General features: G+C 41.0%; 1 protein-coding gene across 2 annotated transcripts in view; it reads left to right on the top strand.

Annotated features, from left to right (window-relative positions):
• SNTG2 (syntrophin gamma 2) overlaps nucleotides 1-3,761 on the top strand; it is a 618,654-nt gene extending 614,893 nt beyond the window's left edge. For both annotated transcript variants that reach the window (XM_089686706.1, XM_089686707.1), the window contains exon 17: nucleotides 3,057-3,761. In XM_089686706.1, coding sequence (XP_089542832.1) covers nucleotides 3,057-3,188 — 132 coding nt within the window. In that variant the 3' untranslated portion in view covers nucleotides 3,189-3,761. The remainder of the gene's footprint in view (nucleotides 1-3,056) is intronic.
• Nucleotides 3,762-24,904: the final 21,143 nt, after the last annotated feature.

Genomic DNA, 24,904 nt, shown 5'->3' on the forward strand with positions numbered 1-24,904 from the left:
TGTCAGAATGCCCACCACAGTCCCACAGCCCTGCTATAAGTCGCTGATTGCCTCCATTACTTGTAAAAATAAAAATTCCAGTATCTATACCGCCATTTGTAAACACTATAACTTTCACGTAACCATTTAATTTACATGTATTGGGGCGTATCAGAAATGTAGCAGAATACATTTTGGCCTAAATTTATGATGAAATCTGATTTTTTTAAGTTTTTTACTGGACATGTTTAATAGCAAAAAGGCAAACATATTGTTTTTTTCTCAAAATTGTCGGTCTTTTTATTTTCTATAGCGCAAAAAAATTAAAAAACTCACAGGCGATCAAATACCACCGAAAGAAAGCTCAATGATTCATAGGAAAAAAAGGATGTACATTTCATTTGGTGCAGTGTTACATGACTGCGCAATTGTCAGTTAAATTAACGCAGCGCCGTAACGCAAAAAATGGCCTGGTCAGGAAGGGGGGTAAATCCTCAGGAGGGCAAGTGGTTAAAGCCCAACTGAATTTTCAATTTAACATAGCTAAATACATTCCAGGTGTCCTTGCAGAGGTTCAGCAAGCCCTCTGCTAAATCAGTTAGAACTGCATCATCAGCAAAGCTTGCACTCCCTGCTGATTGGAGAGCTCCAGCTATAATGTGCAAGGAGTTTGGACACTTCTATTGAGAGACTACTGCTTTAACACAGAGAGCAAGAATCCTTCTCCACAGCAAACTGAACAGATCTTTCTACTTGGTCTAGGCTGGGCTAAAAAAAATACATTCTGTAAGACTTTGAACACATTTTGTATTGATGCCCCTGGAATGTATTTAGCTGATTTAAACCAAAAGGGGGCTTTGAGTTGGGCTTTATTGATACAGCACACAAGTGGCAGAAAACAACAATAACAGACCAGGAATAATGACTACTGAAATTTGATGGTTGGTATTTCTAACTTCATCTTAATACTCTTTGCCATTACTAAATCTGTATATTTTAGCATCTTTAGAGTTGATGCATACAAATATTAGTAAAAAAAATCATTAAAAACATTGCCTGAACTGCTTCAAGTTTGTAGAAAGTACGTCATTGTGAAATCATATTTCCTGGAAGAAACAATGGTTTCCTGGTACAAGAAAAAACAATAATTACATGGTTTGAAGATGTGTCTACAATCCTAATATATTTATTCTGCTTCACAGAAAACTGTTCTAGCAACTGTCATTGTCAAGTTATGTACTAATGAAGCTGAGCAGAATATAAGTACTATAATCACAGCAAATAATCTAAATTTCATTACGAGAAAGCACATCATTAACGGTGTGTAGTGGCACAGAAAACCGGTCATGTTTTCATTTGAATTAGCCATACGACTAAACTAAATACATGTGAATGAGTTTAATATGAATCTAGTTTGGGAACTTCTATTCCATGTCGTTGGAGGAATAGCCTTTGAAATGGTGGCTACAGAGGTTGGGGTGTGGATGGCCTTGTTTTGTTATAGGACCACATCATGCATAGTTACAATCGCGAGGAAGGGATAATAGCACAGGGAATGTTTAAACTCCTGTCAGACTTGTTTTTTTCACAACTTGTTTCCAGATGAAGAAATTTCCCTTCACTTCCTGTCCTAAAGACCCAACAGAAAGTGAAAAAGGAAGGAAAAATGTCTAAAGTGAGGGAAATGCCCTCTTAAACAGCTGCCACTAAAATATCTGTCAAGCTTGGAAAATGTCCTCTTTATTCCTATTCTGGAGGCAATTCTAAATTTTGGATGTTTGCTCACTTCCAGGGGAATGGCAATGGGTACCAGGACAAATAGAAAGGATGAATCTCTCCAGAGGGAACACCATCGGCAATAAAAACTTATCCTCGGTGCTAACCCCTCACCACTCTATCCATAACTATCATCAGTGCTAACCACTCTATCCACTCTATCCAAGAACAAAAATGTATTATATATTGAAGCTCACCAGTTCTTGAATGTAGTAGGTGTGTAATTTAAATTTTTTAAGGTTAAGAACATTTCTAGCCAGTATAGAAAACACCTGTTGATCTAGCCAAAATGCAGTGCCCTTGGCGCTTCTTGTGAACTGAATGAACAATGTTAGCTTTACTCTGAAGACTACTAATTGACCCATCCCTATGTAATGGAGATGAAGAGAGGAAGGCATGTTTGAAGTACAGCCTCTCCATACATAAAAGTTAGGTGACGTTGTAAGTGCAACCACTGGATAGTAAGTGTGCTATTCACACAATTACCAGGTGAAAGTAAAAGAAAAAGCCTTACAATAGAAAACATGCAGCCATCACATTTAAGGACTGGTAAACTAAAATATATTACAATTTTGTTTTGAGGTTTTGAAATGCACTATTACCCCATTTCCATGTAATGAAGATGAAGAGAGGAAGTGATGTTTGAAGTCCAGCCTGAGTAACAAGGAATTATAGTGAATGTGGCCGGGTACACTAGGCCTTTACATGCTGAATGTGTCTGAGAGTCTCAGTCAACCTGCCACTGCAAGTAGGGCTGAATTACATCATTGCTTCATGGTGAAAGAACTACAGAAGGGATGTGCCAAGACCAGTGCCTGGGGGAATAGAAGGCATAGCAGCCACTGGTCTTATAAACAGAAAACCAAAGAGAATTAATGGTTTGATTTGAAAATGAATAGGCTATTTCAGAACTACTGAGTGAACCAGAAGATGGATGACATATTCAGTGAAGGTAGGAGATCAGCAACAAGGGCATGTAAAGAAGTTTTTGCCTGGAATTCTGATTTAATGAAACAAGCTGAAGTTAGAATCTGATTGTCTGCTGTACCAGATTCTGACTGCTCCAGTTTTAGTAAATCTCCACCCAAGTGTGCTATTCACAGGATTACCAGGTAAAAATAAAGGGAAAAAGCCCTACAATAGAAAACATATGGCTCCTTCATCGATAAGGACTGGTAAGCTTAGAGTATATTACACGTTTTGGGGTTTAGAAAAGCATTATTTAAGTTATCTTATCTAACTTGACTTTATCTTGCCTACTCTTACTAGGTCACTGACCTCTGGCTTCTCTTTCCCTACAGGAACTTGAATTTCAGGATCTTACGGGTGTATTACACTGTATTCATTCTTTCATTGCTGCTAAGGTTGCATCTATGGACCCCATGTTCATAAACAGCCAAAGTGCTGCAAGGAAATACATCTACAACACGTAGATCTAATGAACACAATGTTCAGAAGAAAGTTATTTTACTATGGGATTTATTTCAAGCCCAATCCATTTTAATGACAGAAACCTTCGGAATACAATTAATTATATTTCCCCCACATCCACCTGTACATTTCTCTCATGTTTGTTTTATGTAAATGTGTATCATGAAACAATTAAAAGCACATTTTTTTCCTACTTCTAATTTAGAAATGATGACGAAATAGCACTTTAAGATACTATTCCAGGTTTTTGAACAGTATTTAGGAACTGTACGTTTACAATGATAAAGAGATTTAATGATATAGTCATGCTGTATATACGTATGGATAGCATGCTTATTATATTTTAGATTTTTTTAGTTATTTAGGGATTTCACTGCAACAATCAGCAGTGAGCAGCTTCAATGTAATATTTTGTTAATAGAATTTATGATTTTACCTACATGTATTTATGAAGTAAAATACAGATGGCCAGGGCATTTATGTATTTTGATAAGATATTGCATATTGTATATTTAATTGGTGTGTTATAAAGCTCATGGAAAATGCAAATTCTTTTAAAGATTTACTTTCAAGAATATGTTGTCTGCTTCTTTTTTCTGTGTGACAAGTTAAGCAGTGACTGTTGTAAAGGAACTAGTAGACTTCAACATTTGCACTAGGCATATGCTTTCCATAGCACAATTGTTTTAAACTACACTTCTCAAAAAAAATTAAAGGAACACTTTGAAAACACATCAGATCTCAATGGGGAAAAATATCATGCTGGATATCTATACTCATATAAACTGGGTAATGTGTTAGGAACGTAAGGATGCCCCATCGTTTAATTGAAATGAAAATTATCAACCTACAGAGGACTGAATTCAAAGACACCCCGAAAGTCAAAGTGAAAAAATGATGCAGCAGGCTATTCCATTTTGCTGTAATAGTAGTTTGTATGGCCCCCACGTGCTTGTATGCATGCCTAACAACATCAGGGCATGCTCCTAATGAGACAACGGATGGTGTCCTGGGGTATTTCCTCCCAGATCTGGACCAGGGCATTACTGAGCTCCTGGACATTCTGTGGTACAACCTGGCGGCGTCAGATGGACCAAAACATGATATCCCAGGTGTGCGTGGGGGCCATTCAATGGTATCAATTCCTTCATCCTCCAGGAACTGCCTGCGTATTCTCACCACATGAGGCCGGCATTGTTGTGCAAGAGGAACCCAGGATCCACTGCAATGGGTCCAAGGATTTCCAAGGAAATCTAATGGCAGCCAGGGTGCCATTGTCTAGCCTGTAGAGGTCTGTGCATCCCTCCATGGATATGCCTCCCCAGACCAGCACTGACCCACCACCAAAACGATCATGCTAAATGATGTTACAGGCAGCATAACATTCTCCATGGCTTCTCTAGATCCTTTCACGTCTGTCACATGTGCTCAGGGTGAACCTGCTTTCATTTGTGAAAAGCACAGGGTGCCAGGGGTGGACCTGCCAATTCTGGTGTTCAGTGGCAAATGTCAATCAAGCTCTATGGTGCCGGGCAGTGAGCACAGGGCCCACTAGAGGATGTTGGGCCCTCAGGCCATGCTCATGAAGTCAGTTTCTTATTGTTTGGTCAGAGATATTCACACCAGTGGCCTGCTGGAGGCCATTTTGTAGGGCTCTAGCAGTGCTCATCCTGTTCGTCCTTTCACAAAGGAGCAGATACCGGTCCTGCTGATGGGTTAAGGACCATCTATGGCCCTGTCCAGCAATCCTAGAGTCCCAGCCTGTCTCCTGGAATCTCCTCCATGCTCTTGAGATTGTGCTGGGAGACACAGCAATCCTTCTGGCAATGACAACAATGGACCCCAGCAACATGATGCCACCTCAATAACATTAGACCCCAGCAGCAACAACAGATCTCTCAGCAGCCAGCATCAATAGACTCTTCAGAAGCTAGCAATAGATCCTTATCTCAACAGTAGATCTCTTCCAGCAACAATAGATCCCCTAGCAGCAACAATAGACCTCCCCAACAACAATAGACCACCATGCAAAAATAGATCTCCAGTGACAACAGATCCCCCAGCAGCCAGCATAAATAGACTGTCCAATGCAGCCGAGCACCCCTTGCCATTACATACATTCAGTGCTGGAGGTGCTGGAACTGCATTTCCCCACGTTCCCACTGAAAGAAAGCTATATATGTACAGTATATATATATATATATATATATATATATATATACACTATATTTCCAAAAGTATTGGGACACCTGCCTTTACACACACATTAACTTTAATGGCATCCCTTTCTTAGCCTGTGGGGTTCAATATTGAGTTGGCCCACCCTTTGCAGCTATAACAGCTTCAACAGCCTTTGGGAAGGCTGTTCGCAAGGTTTAGGAGTGTGTCCATGGTAATGTTTGACCATTCTTCTAGAAGAGCATTTGTGAGATCAGGCACTGGCCTGGCTCGCAGTCTCCTCTCGAATTCATCCCACAGGTGTTCTATTAGCTTGAGGTCAGGACTCTGTGCAAGCCAGTCAAGTTCCTCCACCCCAAATTCGCTCATCCATGTCTTTATGGATCTTTCTTTGTGCACAGTCATGTTGGAACAGGAAGGGGCCATCCTCAAACTGTTCCCACAAAGTTGGGAGCATGAAATTGTCCAAAATGTCTTGGTATGCTGACGCCTTAAGAGTTCCCTTCACTGGAACTAAGGGGCCAAGCCCAACCCCTGAAAGACAACCCCACACTGTAATCCCCCTTCTACCAAATTTTATACTTGGCACAATGCAGTCAGGCAAGTACCTTTCTCCTGGCAACTGCCAAACCCAGACATGTCCAAGGTTGGTCACTCCAGAGAACACATCTCCACTGCTCTAGTGTCCAGTGGCAGCGAGCTTTATATAGTTACATAGTTAGTCTGGCTGAAAAAAGACAAAAATCCATCCAGTTCAACCATAGAAAAATTATAATCCTATACCTACAGTTGATCCAGAGGAAGGCAAAAAAACCCCCAGCAAAGCATGATCCAATTTGCTCCTGCTGGGAAAAAAATTCCTTCCTGATCCCCCGAGAGGCAATCGGATATTCCCTGGATCAACTTTACCTATAAATGTTAGTTTCCAGTTATCCAGTAATCTAGGCCTTTTTTGAAGCACTCCACTGAGGTGGCCAGAACCAACACTTGAGGGAGTCTATTCCACATTTTCACAGCTCTCACTGCTCTGCTCACCCTCTCATAAAAAGAAATCAGATTTGTTTGACAACTTCTGTCTTTCATGAATCCATGCTGTCTGTTGCTTAAAATATTTTTTTCCAGCAAGAACTCATCTATGTGGTCTTTTATTAAACTCCCCAATATCTTCCCAACTATAGAGGTTAAACTAACAGGTCTATAATTACTTGGTAAAGATTTTGACCCCTTTTTAAATATTGGTCTTACGCCAATCCAGTGGTACTATGCCAATCATTAAAGAGTCCCTAAAAATTAGAAACATTGGCTTTGAAATGACAGAGCTCAATTCTTTAAGGACCCGTGGGTGTATGCCATCCGGTCCAGGTGCTTTATTCACCTTTATACTGTCTACATATTTATGGATCGTATCAATTGTGAGCCACTGTAGATCATCTGGAGCTGTGTCAATACCGTGCCCATTGTGGACAAGAGCTCCCCCATGCTCCTTTGTATACACAGAGCTCAAAAAGGTATTAAATAAATTTGCCTTCTCTTTGTCCCCAGTCACCCACTCTAGATTATTTTGTAAAGGGCCTACATGCTCGGACCAGACCTTTTTACTATTAATATGTTTGAAGAATTTTTGGGGGTTGGTCCTGCTATCTCTTGCATCTTTTTCTGTTGTTCGTTTTCAATTTTTGCGGCCTTTATTTCCTTTTTGCATATTTTGTTATATTCTTTGTAATGTTTAAACGATGATAGCGTTACTTCATTTTTATAATGAATAAAAGATATTTTCTTATTATCTATAGCTTTTTTAACTTTGGCCATAAGCCACATAGGTTTGATTTTTAGCCTTTTAAACTTGTTGTCTATAGGAATATACAGTTGCAAGAAAAAGTATGTGAACCCCTTGGGATTACGTGGAGTTTTGCATGAATTGGGTATAAAATTTGCTCTGAACATCATCTAAGTCACAACAATAGAAGAACACAGTCTGCTGAACATAATACTACACAAACATTAGATGTTGCCATGGTTTAATTGCACATAACATGTAAACATTCACAGTGCAGGGAGGAAAAAGTATGTGAGGCCCTAGCTTAATGACTTCTCCCAGAGCTAATTGGAGCCAGGAGTGAGCCAACCTTGACTCCAATCAGTGTGATGATATTGGATGTGTTGCTGACAGCTGTCCTGCCCTTAAAAAACACACACCTGTTTTGGGTTTACTGGTTTCAAGAAGCACTGTCTGATGTGAACCATGCCTCGCAGAAAAGAGCTCTCAGAAGACCTACGATCAAGAATTGTTGACTTGCATGAAGCTGGAAAGGGTTACAAAAGTATCTCCAAAAGCCTTGATGTTCATGTGTCCACGGTAAGACAGACTGTCTACAAATGGAGAAAGTTTAGCACTGTTGCTACTCTCCCTAGGTGTGGTCGTCCTGTAAAAATGACTGCAAGAGCACAGCGCAGAATGCTGCATGAGGTAAAGAAGAATCCCAGAGTGTCAGCTAAAGACCTACAGAAATCTCTGGCACATGCTAACATTTTTGTTGACGCATGTACAATAAGGAAGACATGAAACAAGAATGGAGTACATGGGAGGACACCACGGAGGAAGCCATTGCTGTCCAAAAAGAATATTGCAGCACGTTTGAAGTTTGCAAAAGAGCACCTGGATGTTCCACAGCACTACTGGCAAAATATACTGTGGACAGATGAAACCAAGATTGAGTTGTTGGGGAAGAACACACAACACTATGTGTGGAGAAAAAAAGGCACAGCACACCAACATCAAAACCTCATCCCCACTGTAAAACATGGCGGAGGGAGCATCATGGTTTGGGGCTGCTTTGCTGCCTCAGGGCCTGGACGGATTGTTGTCATTAATGGGAAAATGAATTCCAGAGTTTATCAAGACATTGTGCAGGAAAACGTACGACCATCTGTCCGCCAACTGAAGCTCCGCAGAGGATGGGTGATGCAACAGGACAATGACCCAAAGCATACAAGTAATTCAACAAAACAATGGCTGCAACAGCACAGAATACGCCTTCTGGAGTGGCCCAGTCAGAGTCCTGACCTCAACCCGATTGAAATGCTGTGGCATGACATTAAGAGAGCGATTCACACCAGACATCCCAAGAATATTGCTACACTGAAACAGTTTTGTGAAGAGGAGTGGTCCAAAATGACTCCAGATCGTTGTGCAGGTCTGATCTGCAACTACAGGAAACGTTTGGTTGAGGTTATTGCTGCCAAAGGAGGGTCAACCAGTTATTAAGTCCAAAGGTTCACATACTTTTTCCTCCCTGCACTGTGAATATTTACATGTTATGTGCAATTAAACCATGGCAACATCTAATGTTTGTGTAGTATTATGTTCAGCAGACTGTGTTCTTCTATTGTTGTGACTTAGATGACGTTCAGAGCACATTTTATGCCCAATTCATGCAAAACTCCACGTAATCCAAAGGGGTTCACATACTTTTTCTTGCAACTGTATATTTCATTCACATGTGTGTTCACATGCAGTCTTTTTGAAGAACTCCCATTTCTGTGTTGTGTTCATCAATGCCAATATTCCACCACTGCATCCGACGTTTTGCATTGCACTTGGTGATGTAAGGCTTGGATGCAGCTGCTCGGCTATGGAAACCTATTCCATGAAGCTCTCTATGCTCTGTTGTTGTCCTAATCTGAAGGTTACATGAAGTTTGGAGGTCTTTAGCTATTGACTCTGCAGACAGTTGGCGACTTCTTCACACCGTTTACTTCAGCATGCGTTGATCCTATCATTTTACGTGGCCTACCACTTCGTGCCTGAGTTTCTGTTGTTCCCAGTTGTGACGGAAGCATAGGTGGGACAGAACGCACACGGAGGATGATAAACACACAAAGTTTTATTGGAATAGGAGAGACACTCAATCAGGGTAACAAAGGTATCGTCCGGGTACCCAAAAAGGGGGGAAGAGGGGGAGGAGTCCAAACAGTGATAGTCTGGCTCAGGATAGGGCGATTCAGGTAGCGATGGTCCGAGCACTCAGTGGGGAAGTCCAGGTAGCTACGATAATCGAGGCACGCAATAGGGCAGTCCAGGCAAGTATTAATCCAGGTGTTCAATGGGGCAGTCTAGGCAGGGGAGAATATGGGCGTACAATGGGGCAGTCCAGGCAAGGGTAATATGGAGATTCAATGGGGCAGTCCAGGCAGGGAGAATATGGGTATTCAATGGGGCAGTCCAGGCAGGGAAAGTATGGACATTCAATGGGGCAGTCCAAGTAGGGGAGAATAGGGGCGTGCAATGGGGCAGTCCAGACAAGGGCAATATGGAGATTCAATGGGGCAGTCCAGGCAGAGAAAATATGGACACTCACGGTTTCAGGGGCAGCAGCAGCCAGGAGACAGGGACCCGTGCAGCACTCAGCTTTCCAGGGACACGGCGGTCAACAGGCAGGAACAGCTTTCCAGGGACAAACAGCGGCCAGCAGGCAGGAACATCTTTCCAGGGACAAACAGCGGTTAGCAGACTGGTAGCTTCCCAGGGACACAGCGGTCAGCAGGCAGGGGTAGCTTCCCAGGGACACAGCGGTCAGCGGGCAGGGGTAACTTCCCAGGCACACAGCGGTCAGCAGGTAGGGGTAACTTCCCAGGCACACAGCGGTCAGCAGGCAGGGATCACTTTCCAGGGACAAACAGCTGTCAGCAGACAGGAACAGCTTTCCAGGGACAAACAGCGGTCAGCAGACAGGAACAGCTTTCCAGGGACACATCGGTCAGCAGACAGGGCTTTCCAGGGACACAACGGTCAGCAGACAGGGCTTTCCAGGGACGGACAGCGGTCAGCAGACAGGAACAGCTTTCCAGGAACACAGCGGTCAGCAGACCGGGATTTCCAAGGACACAGCAGTCAGCAGACAGGGCTTTCCAGGGACGGGCAGCGGTCAGCAGACAGGAACAGCTTTCCAGAGATACAGCGGTCAGCAGACAGGAACAGCTTTCCAGGGACACAGCGGTCAGCAGACAGGGATCGCTTTCCAGGGACAAACAGCGATCAGTGGACACTCAGCGGGGTCTGGGCTGTGGGGTCGGGCCTCAGCTCAGACTTCACACAGCTGTTCTCTTTCAGAGCAGGGGACCAACAACCAGGGCCGAGTCCTGCTCCGGTCTTCTTATTACAGGAGCAGGACGATTCCTGGTTGCCCCAGCAACGGCCAGCCCTGCGTCGGGTTACCGGGGAAACGAGGCACGCCCCCTCACTCCGGCCACGCCCAGGGAGCGCGGCCTTTGCCTCCGTTGTTCGTAGAGTGCAGGAAACCTCGGGGCTGCGCTGCACCCACCAGGACAAGAAGGGGGGTGCGCAGAGGCACCCCGGTGGCCTGCACGTGAAGAATCCACGTGCAGGCACAGCGGGGTGTCAGACTCCTCAGTGGCAGCGCCAAGGAGAGGTGCTGACCGCAACACAGGGGGCGGGTTCCTGACGTCCTGCACAGCCTTTGATGTAGGCTTGTGCCGGACGTAGGGACCTGTAAGGGGAAGGGAGGGGGGAGGATGAAGGCGAGCGAGGGGAGCCATGACAGGAGGGGGAGGAAGATGAAGGAGAGCAAGGGGGGACCGTGACACCAGTTGTTTCCACTTTGTTATAATATCACTAACAGTTGACTGTGGAATATTTAGTAGCAAGAAAATTTCACGGATGGACTTATTGCACTGGTGGCAACCTATCACGGTACCATGCTTGAATTTACTGAGCTCCTGAGAGAGATCCATTCTGGGGGGGGGGGGATGCTGATTGCAGAAGGTTCTTAAAATGCATTAAGGTAAATAACCATATACCCTTAGAACCTTAACCTCCTTGGCGGTGACGGGGAAACCCAAAACTCATGGGTTTCAGTAACATTTTGACTGCTGAAGCCAGATTGAAAAGTAGATGTTTATTATACAAGCATGTAGCTAGACCTCCATGCAGGGAGAGCAGAACAATACATGGTGTTGGATTCAAAGAAATGCTCTATCTTACTAAGGTTTTCTAATACAATTTATATGCTCTACAGTGGGTGGTACCTAGCTATCTGATCTTTCTTTGAAGAGTCATCTGTATCTTTGGTGTAACTCATTGAGATGCGAATAGTTAACACATGTTATTGTTACTTCCATTGTCCTTTGGGTTTAACAGGTCTTCAAAGGCTGTGATAATAATCTTGTAGACAATAGGTGGTATGAATGATGCTGAACTGGAAGTAGGAGTGAAATGTTGAGCCAGCAGGAGAGGGAAATAGGTTGTTAGGCCATCTAATTCAATAAATGGCTGCTCCATTTTTCCCTTACAATCCCTCCTCTTGGACATCATATTGTCCAAACAATTATCCCTTCCTAAAAAGAAATTTGAGAAACATGTTTGCTTTACAATTCCTCCCTTAAATTCTCATACATCTCACTTTGTTTGCCTAATATTTCTTTCTAGTTCATATTTCTCCTGATTTATACATCCAATTTACTTCTGCAGAAAAATCTAATTTTGCTTCACAAAGGCTGAAAAATGCAAAACATTAAACAAAAATTAAAAATCAAAAAGTCTAAAAAAAAAAAAAAAAAAAAAACTGTGTGTTGGGCTAACTGTTTATGAACGCCAAGTCTATAGTTGATTCCTCCAATGTATCCTTGACAGCTAGTCCTCCATAAGACTGTACTGCAACACCTAAGAACTCGTACAATGTTCAAACATAATATTTTCTTCAGGACCATCGCAGTCCACATGACAAGAAACTTCCGGTAGGTGTGCAGATCTGCTGCAATTATAGCAAATTGAGCTTTGACTTCTATTCATGGACAGCTGAAATGATAAGTGGAAATGTTCTTCAGATACTCAAAAGTTTTGAAACCACTTTTCTCCATCACTGTTGTTTGTGGCTGATGTCAAGAAGTCCAGGAATAAGGGAGGATATTTTTGAAGATGGCGTCATTCAGATTGCTAGTCCAACATTAGGTATTTAACAAAAATGCCCATGAAGCCATGGCGTTTTTATTTTTCTGCCGAAGTAAATCTGTGTTATAGAGACAATAAGACCTAGAAGAAAAGAAATACATCTTAATACGAGGAGAAACCATTCTCACTTTGTATAATGTGTTACTCAGTCGTCATCCAAACTTAACTACACTATTCAGAATTCAATCATGAACAATCGGCCATCTTAAAAAGGGCCTATCATGTATGGCTGGGATCAGTGACCTTACAGTTGACCAGGAACATGTAAGCACAGAGACAGGAGACTTGGAGAGAACAGAATACAAGAATGGCAGGAGGACAGTTCAGCACTGGGGTACTGGTCTTAAAGTAAAGCAGGACACAAAATGCTAGTAAGAAACACTTGTAGCACTGGGGATCAGGGTTCACAGGGAATGCAGGCACACAGGATACAGCTGATATATCAAGGATTCTAAGACCGGAAGGATACCCAACAGTATCATCTGGGGAGAACACAGCATGTCCGCACATGCAACAAGGGCGAGGGCCCTTGTAAGGGCCGAGGCGCAGAGTCTAAGGAACTGCCTTGTCTTCTCCAGAGCTCTTGAAGGTAGAGATGGGTTTGCTGCAGACAGTCCCCAGGTTGCGGTCCTCGTACTCACCCAGGCAGGAAGCTACTGGGAAATACTAGCTGATAAATAAGAACCCCTTGCAGTGATGAGGCACAGGGATCACTGGACAGTAGGGAGCTCAGTTCAAGCTGACATGCATAGAAACACACAGACACTGGGAACAGAAAACTAGGAGTAGGTAGTAAAGCAAGCAAACAAACAGGAGTCTCTAAGAGCAGATAGAGATGTACGGTGACACCAAACAGGAAACAGGATTGAAACACATTCGGAGACACAGAGACAATCTGCTAGGACCTTTAAGGCAGCAATGGGCAAACTACGGCCCGCGGGCCGTATACGGCCCGGCGGACCTTTTAATCCGGCCCGCGGAGCTAGGCTCCCGCAAGGCCAGTGGTCGGCAAGCCGCGGCTCTTTACAAACTTAGATGCGTGCCGGGCGCCCGCTCCCCTCCCTCCTCTCGGGCGGGCGGGCGGCCTCCTCTCCTCTTCTCCTCCTCTCCCCTCCCCTCCTCTCGGATGGCCGCCCCCTCCCTCCTCTCGGGCGTCAGGACTCTGCAGCTGTCACGATGTAGGCGGGGCAGCCTGGATGTAGGCGGGGCAGCGTGACGAACTCTTCTCTCACAGTCCTCCCTGAAGACCAGAACGGCGCGGGAATACGAGAGGAACGCGCGGAGCAAAGGTAAGTGAATTGACACAGGGGGGACTTACTATATGGGGGACTTACTATATGGGGGACTTACTATATGGGGGACTTACTATATGGGGGATGAATTACTATATGGGGGACTTACTATATGGGGGATGAATTACTATATGGAGGACTTACTATATGGGGAATGAATTACTATATGGAGGACTTACTATATGGGGGACTTACTATATGGGGAATGAATTACTATATGGGGGACTTACTATATGGGGGACTTACTATATGGGGAATGAATTACTATATGGAGGACTTACTATATGGGGGACTTACTATATGGGGAATGAATTACTATATGGGGGACTTACTATATGGGGGACTTACTATATGGGGAATGAATTACTATATGGGGGACTTACTATATGGGGGACTTACTATATGGGGGACTTACTATATGGGGAATGAATTACTATATGGAGGACTTACTATATGGGGAATGAATTACTATATGGGGGACTTACTATATGGGGAATGAATTACTATATGGGGGACTTACTATATGGGGGATGAATTACTATATGGGGGATGAATTACTATATGGGGGATGAATTACTATATGGGGGACTTACTATATGGGGAATGAATTACTATATGGAGGACTTACTATACGGGGAATGAATTACTATATGGGGGACTTACTATATGGGGAATGAATTACTATATGGGGGACTTACTATATGGGGAATGAATTACTATATGGAGGACTTACTATATGGGGAATGAATTACTATATGGGGGACTTACTATATGGGGGACTTACTATATGGGGAATGAATTACTATATGGGGGACTGACTATATGGGGGACTTACTATATGGGGGATGAATTACTATATGGGGGATGAATTAATATGGGGGATGAATTACTATGTGGGGGATGAATTACTATGTGGGGGATGAATTACTATATGGGGGATGAATTACTATATGGGGGATGAATTGCTATATGGGGGACGAATTGCTATATGGGGGACGAATTACTATATGGGGGATGAATTACTATATGGGGGATTAATTACTATGCTTACTATGGGGGAATATTACTATACTTACTATGGATGACACATACACATCATTCATCTACTCTTGGTCCGGCCCCCGGGTCCAATATATGAACCCATTGCGGCCCTCAAGTCAAAAAGTTTGCCCACCCCTGCTTTAAGGTGTAAAGCCTGAGGCAATGAGCCACATTAGAATGAGAAGAGATGGCCTGGCTGGGTTCATTAAATAATCAGCAGGAGGTTAAGCAGCCTTAAACACAAGTCCTGTGGGACAATAGGCAACAGCAGAACCTTATAATTTAAAGTCATGGAACTACATGTACCAGCATACCTGTTGCTCTTTGGAAATAGAGGAGACAGATCTGAAGAAAAGCTGAAGACCCTGACAATATCTAACTAAGCTTAACAATCAATATAGTAACACTAACACACATTCATTATATTTCTTAGGATATTATAGGTGTTAAAATAGAGAAACAATTATTCAACTCAATAGTCAAACTTTCACAATAATATAAAAACTTTATAAGATAGAAAATGCTCAGTTCTATTGTCACTGGTAATAGGGGATTTCTGGCTTTGTCTGGTTCGTTTGGGGACCTCTCTTAGAGTGTTGAACTCATTAATACCAGAGCCCATACATGTTAGATCAGAACACACAACAAAGAAGATCTAACACCCAATAAATAGGCAACTAGGAACTTCCAAAGAAGGTACAAACTTAACCAACTACACCGATATCAGCTATTGGGGGTGAAACATTTAAGTATTTACAAAAGAAAACAGAGTAATAAAACAAGGAAGAAAACAATTTGGAACAATGCTTCCATTGGTTGATTTTTTTTTTTTTTTTTTTTATGAAGGTTGTGATCTTCCGTTCTGAAAGCCTGAAAGAAGTCCAACCAAGGCATTGATCTAATCTGATGAATAAGCATCAATTACATTTAGTAACAAACATGACACTTTCCTTCTAATAAACCAATGGTTAAAGATCTAACAACAAAACATACAGTACATACTTTTAAAATTTTTCTCTTAGTTGTTCTAACAGTGCACTTTTCTAATACCAAAAATTATTGACATCAAATTAATTATTACCACGTGGATTTTGTTTATGGTATACCATTAAAAAAAATGATTATTATACACCATGGTTAAAAATGAGCAGCTCAATGTAAACCTTTTAGTAAGCTACCATTCGTGTGCAAGAGTTATACTTCACCATACTGAACACACTGGAAACTTCCAAAACTGTATCTTCTAAAAAAACAAACACAAGATAGTGAATACACATAACAATTCACTATTAACATCTGATTTCCTTTTAGAGTTCACTTGGCTCAGTAAATTTGCATGGCCATACAGCTGTTCTCATTCACAAACCATGCAATTAACCTGTGTTAAAGAAAAAGGGGGGTCAGCACTCGGTGGGCTGTCAGCACCTTAAACATATGAGACAGCACTCCTGATTTTTAAACTTTAAATAAGATCAGTGAAAATGCTTTTTACATGTCACTAATTCTTTTAATATTCCCCTTGACTTTTTATCAATTTTAATAACGGCAATGGGTGTGGCTTAAATGTCCAAACCAATTTTACATGTTTTTTGTTTTTTTTTCCCTACATTAAATTTATCACATTCCTAAAATGGAAAGTGCAAAACTTCTGCATATTACACTTATAGCTTTACGATTTTAAGTGATTAGTTACCCCAATCATGTCTCAATTTGTTTAAACTTCTAAAAGTCAAAAATCAAAATTTAGTAATTTTAAGATCAAAATGTGTTTATCTTCTAGATGTTGCCATGACCAACATGGTATTGACTCGTTACCTTTACGTGCAACATCACATCACCTTAAAACATAAGTAACAAACACAAAACAAATCATTATGCCACTGATATTGAATCAGTATTGTCAAATATTTTGCTGACAGGGCACTTTAGGCACATTAATACAGTCAACCCAGACAATACAACATACAATCCATGGATCTCACACATCTTAACACAACAACATACTCTCACAATTCTAGACAAAAATATGACAACATTTCTCTAATAAGGCTGCATTCTCTTATTTTTTTCTGGACTGTACCTCAAATCTATATATAGATCTCATTATTTCCCTTTTTTTTTTTCTTTTTTTTTTTATCTGGTGTTCATACTTACAGTAGGCTTTAACCCATGCCTCTAGTTAGGTCATTGTAAGTATGCAGGGTGCTAGTATAAGCTATCATGTGCTTACAGTTATTTGGCAATATTTTCAGGTTCTTGTTCTTATATAGGACTATAAGTCTTTTATTTCCTTTTTTCAACAATTTTGTTCACATTGTTCACTCACATTTGTTCAATTGTCTTATCTTTGAAAGTATCTGGGTAGTACTTTTTTTTTTTTTTTTTTTCCACATTCTTTCAAGAGTTTAAGGTGAAATTTCCCTTCTAGGGGTACTAAACCCGTGTGCCTTGGTTCCATTCCTTGAGGGATTCAGCCACTCCTGTTCCAAAGTTATATATCATGTACTTTGGCAATCCAGGCGGAGCTCCCAGTGGTATCACACAGATACCCATTTGGGGTGTACACGGTGGTACAATTCCCCATCTCACACGGTGGTGAGACTTCCTCAAGAATTAATCTATTACTAGGCCCCCACGATCAAATGCAAGATACGATATACCTAGATAATGTCAGAATTCATCTATTACTAGGCCCCCACGATCAAATGCAAGATACGATATACCTAGATAATAGCAGGAACCGTATATCTGGCCCCCAATCCTGGCCAAGGATATATACCAGACTATACTATGCATAAATCAGCCACACAGACCGAACAGGGACACCTCAGTCACATAGGCTGAGGGGATTCGGTTATACAGAGTAAAACAATTCAGGAATGTAAAAAAAAAAAAAAAAAAATACTTCTTTCTACAAAAAGAGAGACAGTCCAATTATATGTAAAACACATGGCAGCGCATAAAGAGATCAATACAGTACAACCAAAGCAACCAAAATTTCAATAGGAAAAGATTATAGAACTTTTTAGAGAAAGTATAGTATCTGATAGCTTTGTTTCCCTAAAAAGTCTTTCACATCAGTTTATAGACACTGCTGTAGAATAGAAAAGACAGTTCCTCTACTTATGGTGTGACTTTATGGAGAGCCACGCAGAAGAGAAAAAAGAAGAAAGCTTCATCAATCAAAACTGGTACTAATGTTTCAAGCAGTGCTGTTTTTTAAGCAGCCTGTCACCCATGGCAATGGACCACATGGCCCCACCACACTTAGTACCTTATCAATCACACCTTAAGATATTTTGAGTCAGAAGACCCGATCCCTGACCTGCCCAGTCGCCCGGTAACAGGAACTGCAGAGATCCTACCTAACCACACATTGCACCTGAAATAGGGCAAATCATTCAGCAGAACACATTCATGCAAAAGGACAGTAATAAGTAACAGATAGTATGGAAAGTAAAAAGAAAAGAAAAAAAAAAAATTCAACAGTCAAGGTTCTTGGAAAGGGTACTTTTCCACAACATCGATTTTACAGAAAAAGGCACAGCACAAGGGGAAATCATAGTAAGCAGAAAGTTAGCTTACCATTGCCAGCAGAGATGACTTCCCAGGTTGTGCTGTCCTTCTGTGTCTAAACGATGTCTGTAGAGTTTCCCTTTCCGGCTCGAAGGACCAAATTGACGGGGAAACCCAAAACTCATGGGTTTCAGTAACATTTTGACTGCTGAAGCCAGATTGAAAAGTAGATGTTTATTATACAAGCATGTAGCTAGACCTCCATGCAAGGAGAGCAGAACAATACATGGTGTTGGATTCAAAGAAATGCTCTATCTTACTAAGGTTTTTATATACAATTTATATGCTCTACAGTGGGTGGTACCTAGCTATCTGATCTTTCTTTGAAGAGTCATCTGTATCTTTGGTGTAACTCATTGAGATGCGAATAGTTAACACATGTTATTGTTACTTCCATTGTCCTTTGGGTTTAACAGGTCTTCAAAGGCTGTGATAATAATCTTGTAGACAATAGGTGGTATGAATGATGCTGAACTGGAAGTAGGAGTGAAATGTTGAGCCAGCAGGAGAGGGAAATAGGTTGTTAGGCCATCTAATTCAATAAATGGCTGCTCCATTTTTCCCTTACAGCGGTATTCCCGAGTGTAGCTCGGGGTAACATTTCAGTAGCAAGAGCGGTAACCCCGAGCTACACTCGGGAATACCATGCGGCACTGCTCCGGCATTTGTTCTTCACTTACCTTACCCTGCGCTCCCACGATGTGTCCCCTGCAGCGTCCCCGGCCATCTCCTTCGGCCGATGCCGGCATCCGGCTTCTGTGTCCTGTCCCTGTGAAGTTGGGACGTACGGGCGCCGCCGCCGCCGGGAAATTTAAAAATTTTAAATAATGTCATTTTTTTTTTTTACATTTTACATAGTAAAACATTGCTGTCTCAACCAATTTCACATACATATTGTCCCTAGTGCTTTGTCCTGTGCCCCGCCTGCATTTTCTCTGTTCTTTCTGCCTGGAAACTGAGAAACGTCCATGGCGTCCAAAAAGTGTCCCTTTAGGTAAAAAGCAGTTTAGATCAGCTAGAGAACAGCGATAGTAAATCAGAACCACTTGCAGAATTGAGTGATAATGATTTGTGGGGAAATTCGTCGTCAGACACTGAAAACGATTTTGCGACTTTGCTCAGCAATGTGCAAACTTATTATGGCGCTATATTTCAAATTTCAGGGTTTTTGGTTTGATTATATTATTGAATTAAATGTATTATTATTATATTATTATTTTTTATGATTATTTATTAAATTATAATTTATGATTTTGTGTTTCAAATTTTATCATCCCCGGGATGTTTAATAGACTCTTGTTCGGACAGATTTCAGTGAGTTATTCCTAAATATTACAGCCTACAATAAAAAACTACATATTTCCATGCAAAATAATGGTACCGCTTTCAGCACCAAAAATCTGAAATAATCATACCGCTAGGGAGGTTAAACTGTAAGAGAGTCTAATTTAGATATGATTCTCCATATAACAGTTACATTCTCAGTAATGTCATACAACTTAAAAATCCATCAAGAAAGCGAGAAGACAGACACTGAATAAAAAAAGTAAAATAAAAGATATAAAGTGACAGTTAACAGTCATCAAATGAACAAATACTGGAAAAAATGCTAATACATAGAACATTAAACAAAATGCAACTCTAAATATACCATGAAGCAGATTGCTTCCAATAAAGGGAAAAGAGAAGAAGATTTTGTCTAAGTAGCTCAGTGAGAAAACTGTTTCTTTTGCTACATTTTCACTGATAGTGAAATTAATAGTGAAACAAAATCTATTTTACTGAAATCACCTGGATCATCCCTATTAAATAGTTGTATCAATACAGGATGGGTAAAGCAGAAAAACACTGTTAGAGGGCAGACAGATATCATGATATATTTACAGATTTGTCCTCCTCTGGCCAGCAATAGCTTGCAGTGTCTTTGTTGTGTGTGACTTTAATACACTGCAAACTGAATTACAACTTGTCAAAAAAGCTTTTTTTTTTTACAACAATATCTTCCTACTAATAATTAGTTCTATTTCATACTTGTCACTAAAAATGAATGTGTTTTTTGTAAAACAAACTGGCATAGTATATTTATTTTGCTCAGAAAGAAAGGTGCACATAGGCTTTTTAATCACAATCATGGTAACAAATGTCGTCCTGTAATCTTTTGAAATATTGCACACATCTCACATTATTAATGTAAGCTATTCACTTTTTATGGATTTACCTAGGACAGGATTAGACACCCTGCAGATTTACAGCTGTCACTTAACTACAATTCCCAGCATGCTCTGACAGCTTAGGAACCACAGGTAGCCTGCCTCCTGCCTAATGTATTTCTACTGTATTAATAAAAACATGCCCAAGGACCTATATGTTTTGAAAACACCATATAATTAGGTTATAAAAAGCCGTATATGCCTTGGAAAATGTTTTGTTCAACTGAATATTTACTAAAGGCAACTGCAGAAAGTAAAGTATTAGAGAATTTAAATTATACCTAAGCCAAAACTTTTCATTTTTAATTCTGGGTAATAAATGGAGTAATAAATTGTTTAAAACCCTTTGACAATTTTTTTTTTTGCTATCCTTTTGGTGAGATTATCCTTCACTTTCTGTCCTAAGACACAGAAAGCAAGAGAGGACCTATTCCCTCTTACTTTGCAAAAAATACTTTCCTGAACAATTGTCACCACAGCAAATGCCTCTATTTGAAGATTCCTGTTCCAATGGCTAATCAAAAGTTTACATATTTCTTCACTTTTAATATGGATTTTATGAATTAGTAGTAAAATAAAGTGGCAGACTGGACAAATATCATTATCTTAAGATGTCAATTTATCTAATTGTTTATATACAGTGTAACATTGAAACATAGAAAAGTGAGAGCAGAAAAAGACCGAGTGGTCTATCGAGTCCGCCCATTTTTTTTGTTGTTTTTTGCTTTGTTTTTTTTTTTTGTTTTGTTTTTTGTTAGTTTTGTTAGCTTTTTTTGTCGTATAGATCTATGCTTGTCCCAAGCATGTTTGAAGCTATTTACTCTTAACTGGCTCACTACCTCTGCTGAAAGTTTATTCCAAGCATCAACTACTCTTTCAGTATAATAATACTTTCTAAGATTAGTCTTGAACTTTCCTCCAGTTAGTTTAAGGTCATGTCCCTGTGTTCTTGATTTTGGTTTCCTGCTGAAAATACTGCCCTCCTGAACCTTATTCACCCCCTTGATGTATTTAAAGATTTCAGTCATGTCTCCCATTTCCCTTCTTTCATCTAGACCAGGGGTGGGCAAACTTTTTGACTTGAGGGCCGCAATGGGTTCATATATTGGACCCGGGGGCCGGACCAAGAGTAGATGAATGATGTGTATGTGTCATCCATAGTAAGTGAAAGGATCTAGATAACTTCCATTTTGTATTATGTACGCCATTTTAAGTATTAAGTTAGCTTTTTGCAGATATATTAGAAGTTTAATGAAACTGTTTTAGTTGCTCAAGGATGTATCAACAGAAGCTAACATGACCCTGACAATGTCTTTGTCTGGTTGTTTTTCAGAAAGTTAGCCAAAACAATTTGTACCAAGAAATGTATATGTTATGTTTCATGTAGTTAGCTCATGATGGAAATTTACAAGTTACAGTTTTGAAACTCGCTCCCCCCTCCCTTATTATTATCTGTAGTCTATATAATCTTATTAATGTCTAATAAACTTTGAACATCTCTGAACATAAGCTGCCGTTATTCCCGTGTTCAAGGGGTGTTCCCAGAATTCTGCTGATAAACCAGGAATCTCTCCACAGACCGGGGGTCTCTGAGGGGGAAAGAAAATCATTCCTTTCAGCTGGGGGCTCAGCCCGGGATGACCACCCACCTCACTTGGTAAGTAAACCTTTTGTCTTTTTATGACTAAAAGCTCTTTCTTGCCCTGTGTTGAGGGAAGGTCTTGAATCATTCTGTATTGTCTATATAGACCCGTGATAACCTGTAGCTGCTTTTGGTAAGCAGACTTAACTCTTTGGTAGAGTTACAAAATAGTGCACTATAAAAAAGGTGTTTTTGGTAAACACAGATTGTTCTCTGGTAGAACACACTGTTTTTTGGTAAAACAGTGAAGAGATAACTTTTGGGAAGTTATCAAAAGGTTAATAAGTCTGTGGAGCAGATTCTGGTTTATCTGTCTTTTGTTTTTTTTTTCTGTTGCGTAGAAGTATAAGATAATTTGTTGTGTGGAACAAAATAAGATTTGAAGGTAAAATTGTCTTATCCACTGTCTAAATATGGGTCAAGGAGGTAGTTACCCACCAGGTCCCCCAGAAAAGGGAGAAAATTGTAAGGATTATGTTGCTAGAGTTTGTGGAACGGACTATTATTTAATAAATCCCTGGGTGGATTGTATGGCAGGCTGGACAGAAGCTATGGGGAGTACAGACCCATTCCCAAGAAAGGGGGCAAATGATCCTTTTCATACAGACATGGTTAAGGGATTATGTTTGGGGGACAAACAAGCTTTTCCTTGATATGAGGGGGACCCACAATGGGACCAAGTTTATATGAAGAAAGGGGGAGAAAACTGGTTAAAATGGTCACCGTATTGGGTTGATAATAGCAAGGGAAAGTTCAATTTGATTTTCTCTTTAAAACAAAAGAGGAAGTTGAAATTGGATAGATTAAAAATATGCCAGGAAAAGCATCAATCTGAAAAGACATGCAGACCCAAGATTGGACTGAAAACAGTTCAGACACCAATCCCACCCCCTCCGTATAATATATATCCTTCATTAAGTGGTTTTAAAAATGCTGCTGATGATGATTTTTTGATTAGTTTGGGGATGATTACTCCCCAGCCTAATGCCCCTCCAGTCCCTGCCCCTGTCCCTGCGCCACTTCCCGTCCTGGATCTACAACCAATACAGCCAGGCCCCTCCACTAGACCCAAACAGATTATTAGTATAAAATCACCAGACAAAGAGGGTAGCCAAGTTCAAGGCATCCTTACGGAAAATAATGACAACGAAGGAGAGTTGGAATACGAAGAACAGGGACAGGTAAATATAATAAAATTACAGAAAAAGGATGGTCAATGGAGAAGAAGTGACACCAGTCATAGAAAGGGCAGAGATGTGGAGGAATTTAGAATGCAGCTTAGATCCATGGATAAAAAACTAGAGGGAAAAAGAGAAGATGAGGGGGCCGTAGGAGGAAAGGAGTTGGCTATATTGACACTACCTTTTCTCACAGCAGGAGAACTAATTCTAAAAAAACCCATAGAATTAGAAGATATTAATAAGATTGTTAAACATTGTCCCAAGCCTACAGTATCTCCTGGAGGTACACTTGCTTATTTAAAAAAGGCATGTTTGGGAAGAAATTACACACAGGAAGATATGAGATTGATCATTGATGGTATTCTGGGAAATAATCCAGCTTGGGATTGGATAAATTTAAAAAGCATTAGTCACATAGAACCAAGTAATACACAGGCTACTGCCTATAAACTGAATACCACAGAAGGGAGAGAAACTATGTGGGAGGAGCTTGACACAGAATTAAAAAGGGTTTTCAAGAATAAGGCTTCCCTCCCTATTGCTACAGCATGTAAACAGAAGGTAGAAGAAACGGTTTCTCCTTACAACACACCTATCAATTCTGTTAAGAAGCCGGATGGCTCTTACAGGTTTGTACAAGATTTGAGGGCCATAAATAATTTGGTGGTTCCATTAGCCCCAATAGTGCCTGATGTACCATCACTCCTCACCTCCATTCCGTCCGATGCAGAATATTTTACAGTGATTGATTTAACAAATGCATTTTTTTCGGTTCCTGTGGATCACCAGACGAGGGCGCTATTTGTATTCATATTCTGAAAATCGCCAGATGAGCTGGTGTAGAATGTCCTAGGGTTTTGTAGATTTGTTTGCAGTCTACTCACTTGCCCTCCAGACCACACTGAGGTCCTGGACCCCTCCCAATGGTTCGGTCCTCATTATATATGTGGATGACCTATTGATTTGTAGTTCAAGTCAGGCGGCCAGTCAGGAGGATAGTTGGTCTCTGTTAGAATGGTTGTCAGGGAATGGTCACAAAGCATCTAAAAAGAGATTGCAATGGTGCCAAAAACAGTTTGAATACCTTGGTTTTATTCTAAGTCATGGTGAGAGGAATGTCAGTCACAAAAGAGCTGCGGCTCTCCTGGGTCTGCCCCGCCCACAAACAAAAAAGGACATGCTAACTTTTCTTGGTATGATTGGTTACTGCCGCCAATGGATACCTGATTGTTCATTCTATGATCACACTCTGAGGTCTGCCACACTTTCAGAATCACCTGACATTCTCACATGGTCAAATGAAATGGTTGATGACTTTGTGTACCTGAAGAATGCTATGGTAACAGCCCCTGGTCTTGGACTACCTGATTATAAGAAAATGTTTCATCTGTATGCTAGGGAAAATTGTACAACCATGGCGGGGGTCCTGGCTCAGGAACATGGAGGCAAGCTCCGCCCTGTAGCTTTTTTTTCCAAAGTAGTGCCAACTCAGGTTCAGGGCATGCCTGCTTGTCTGAGTTTTTGCATTCTGTGTGATGGTGGTAGAGATGGCTATTTCTTTCACATTGGGACATGAAACTACCCTACACACCACACATCAAGTGTCCTTACTACTGAAAAACATACACACT

This window comes from Staurois parvus, unplaced genomic scaffold (genome assembly GCF_062004578.1).
Source record: "Staurois parvus isolate SC_StPar_1 unplaced genomic scaffold, SC_StPar_1.0 ptg000409l, whole genome shotgun sequence".
Taxonomy (NCBI): Eukaryota; Metazoa; Chordata; class Amphibia; order Anura; family Ranidae; genus Staurois; species Staurois parvus.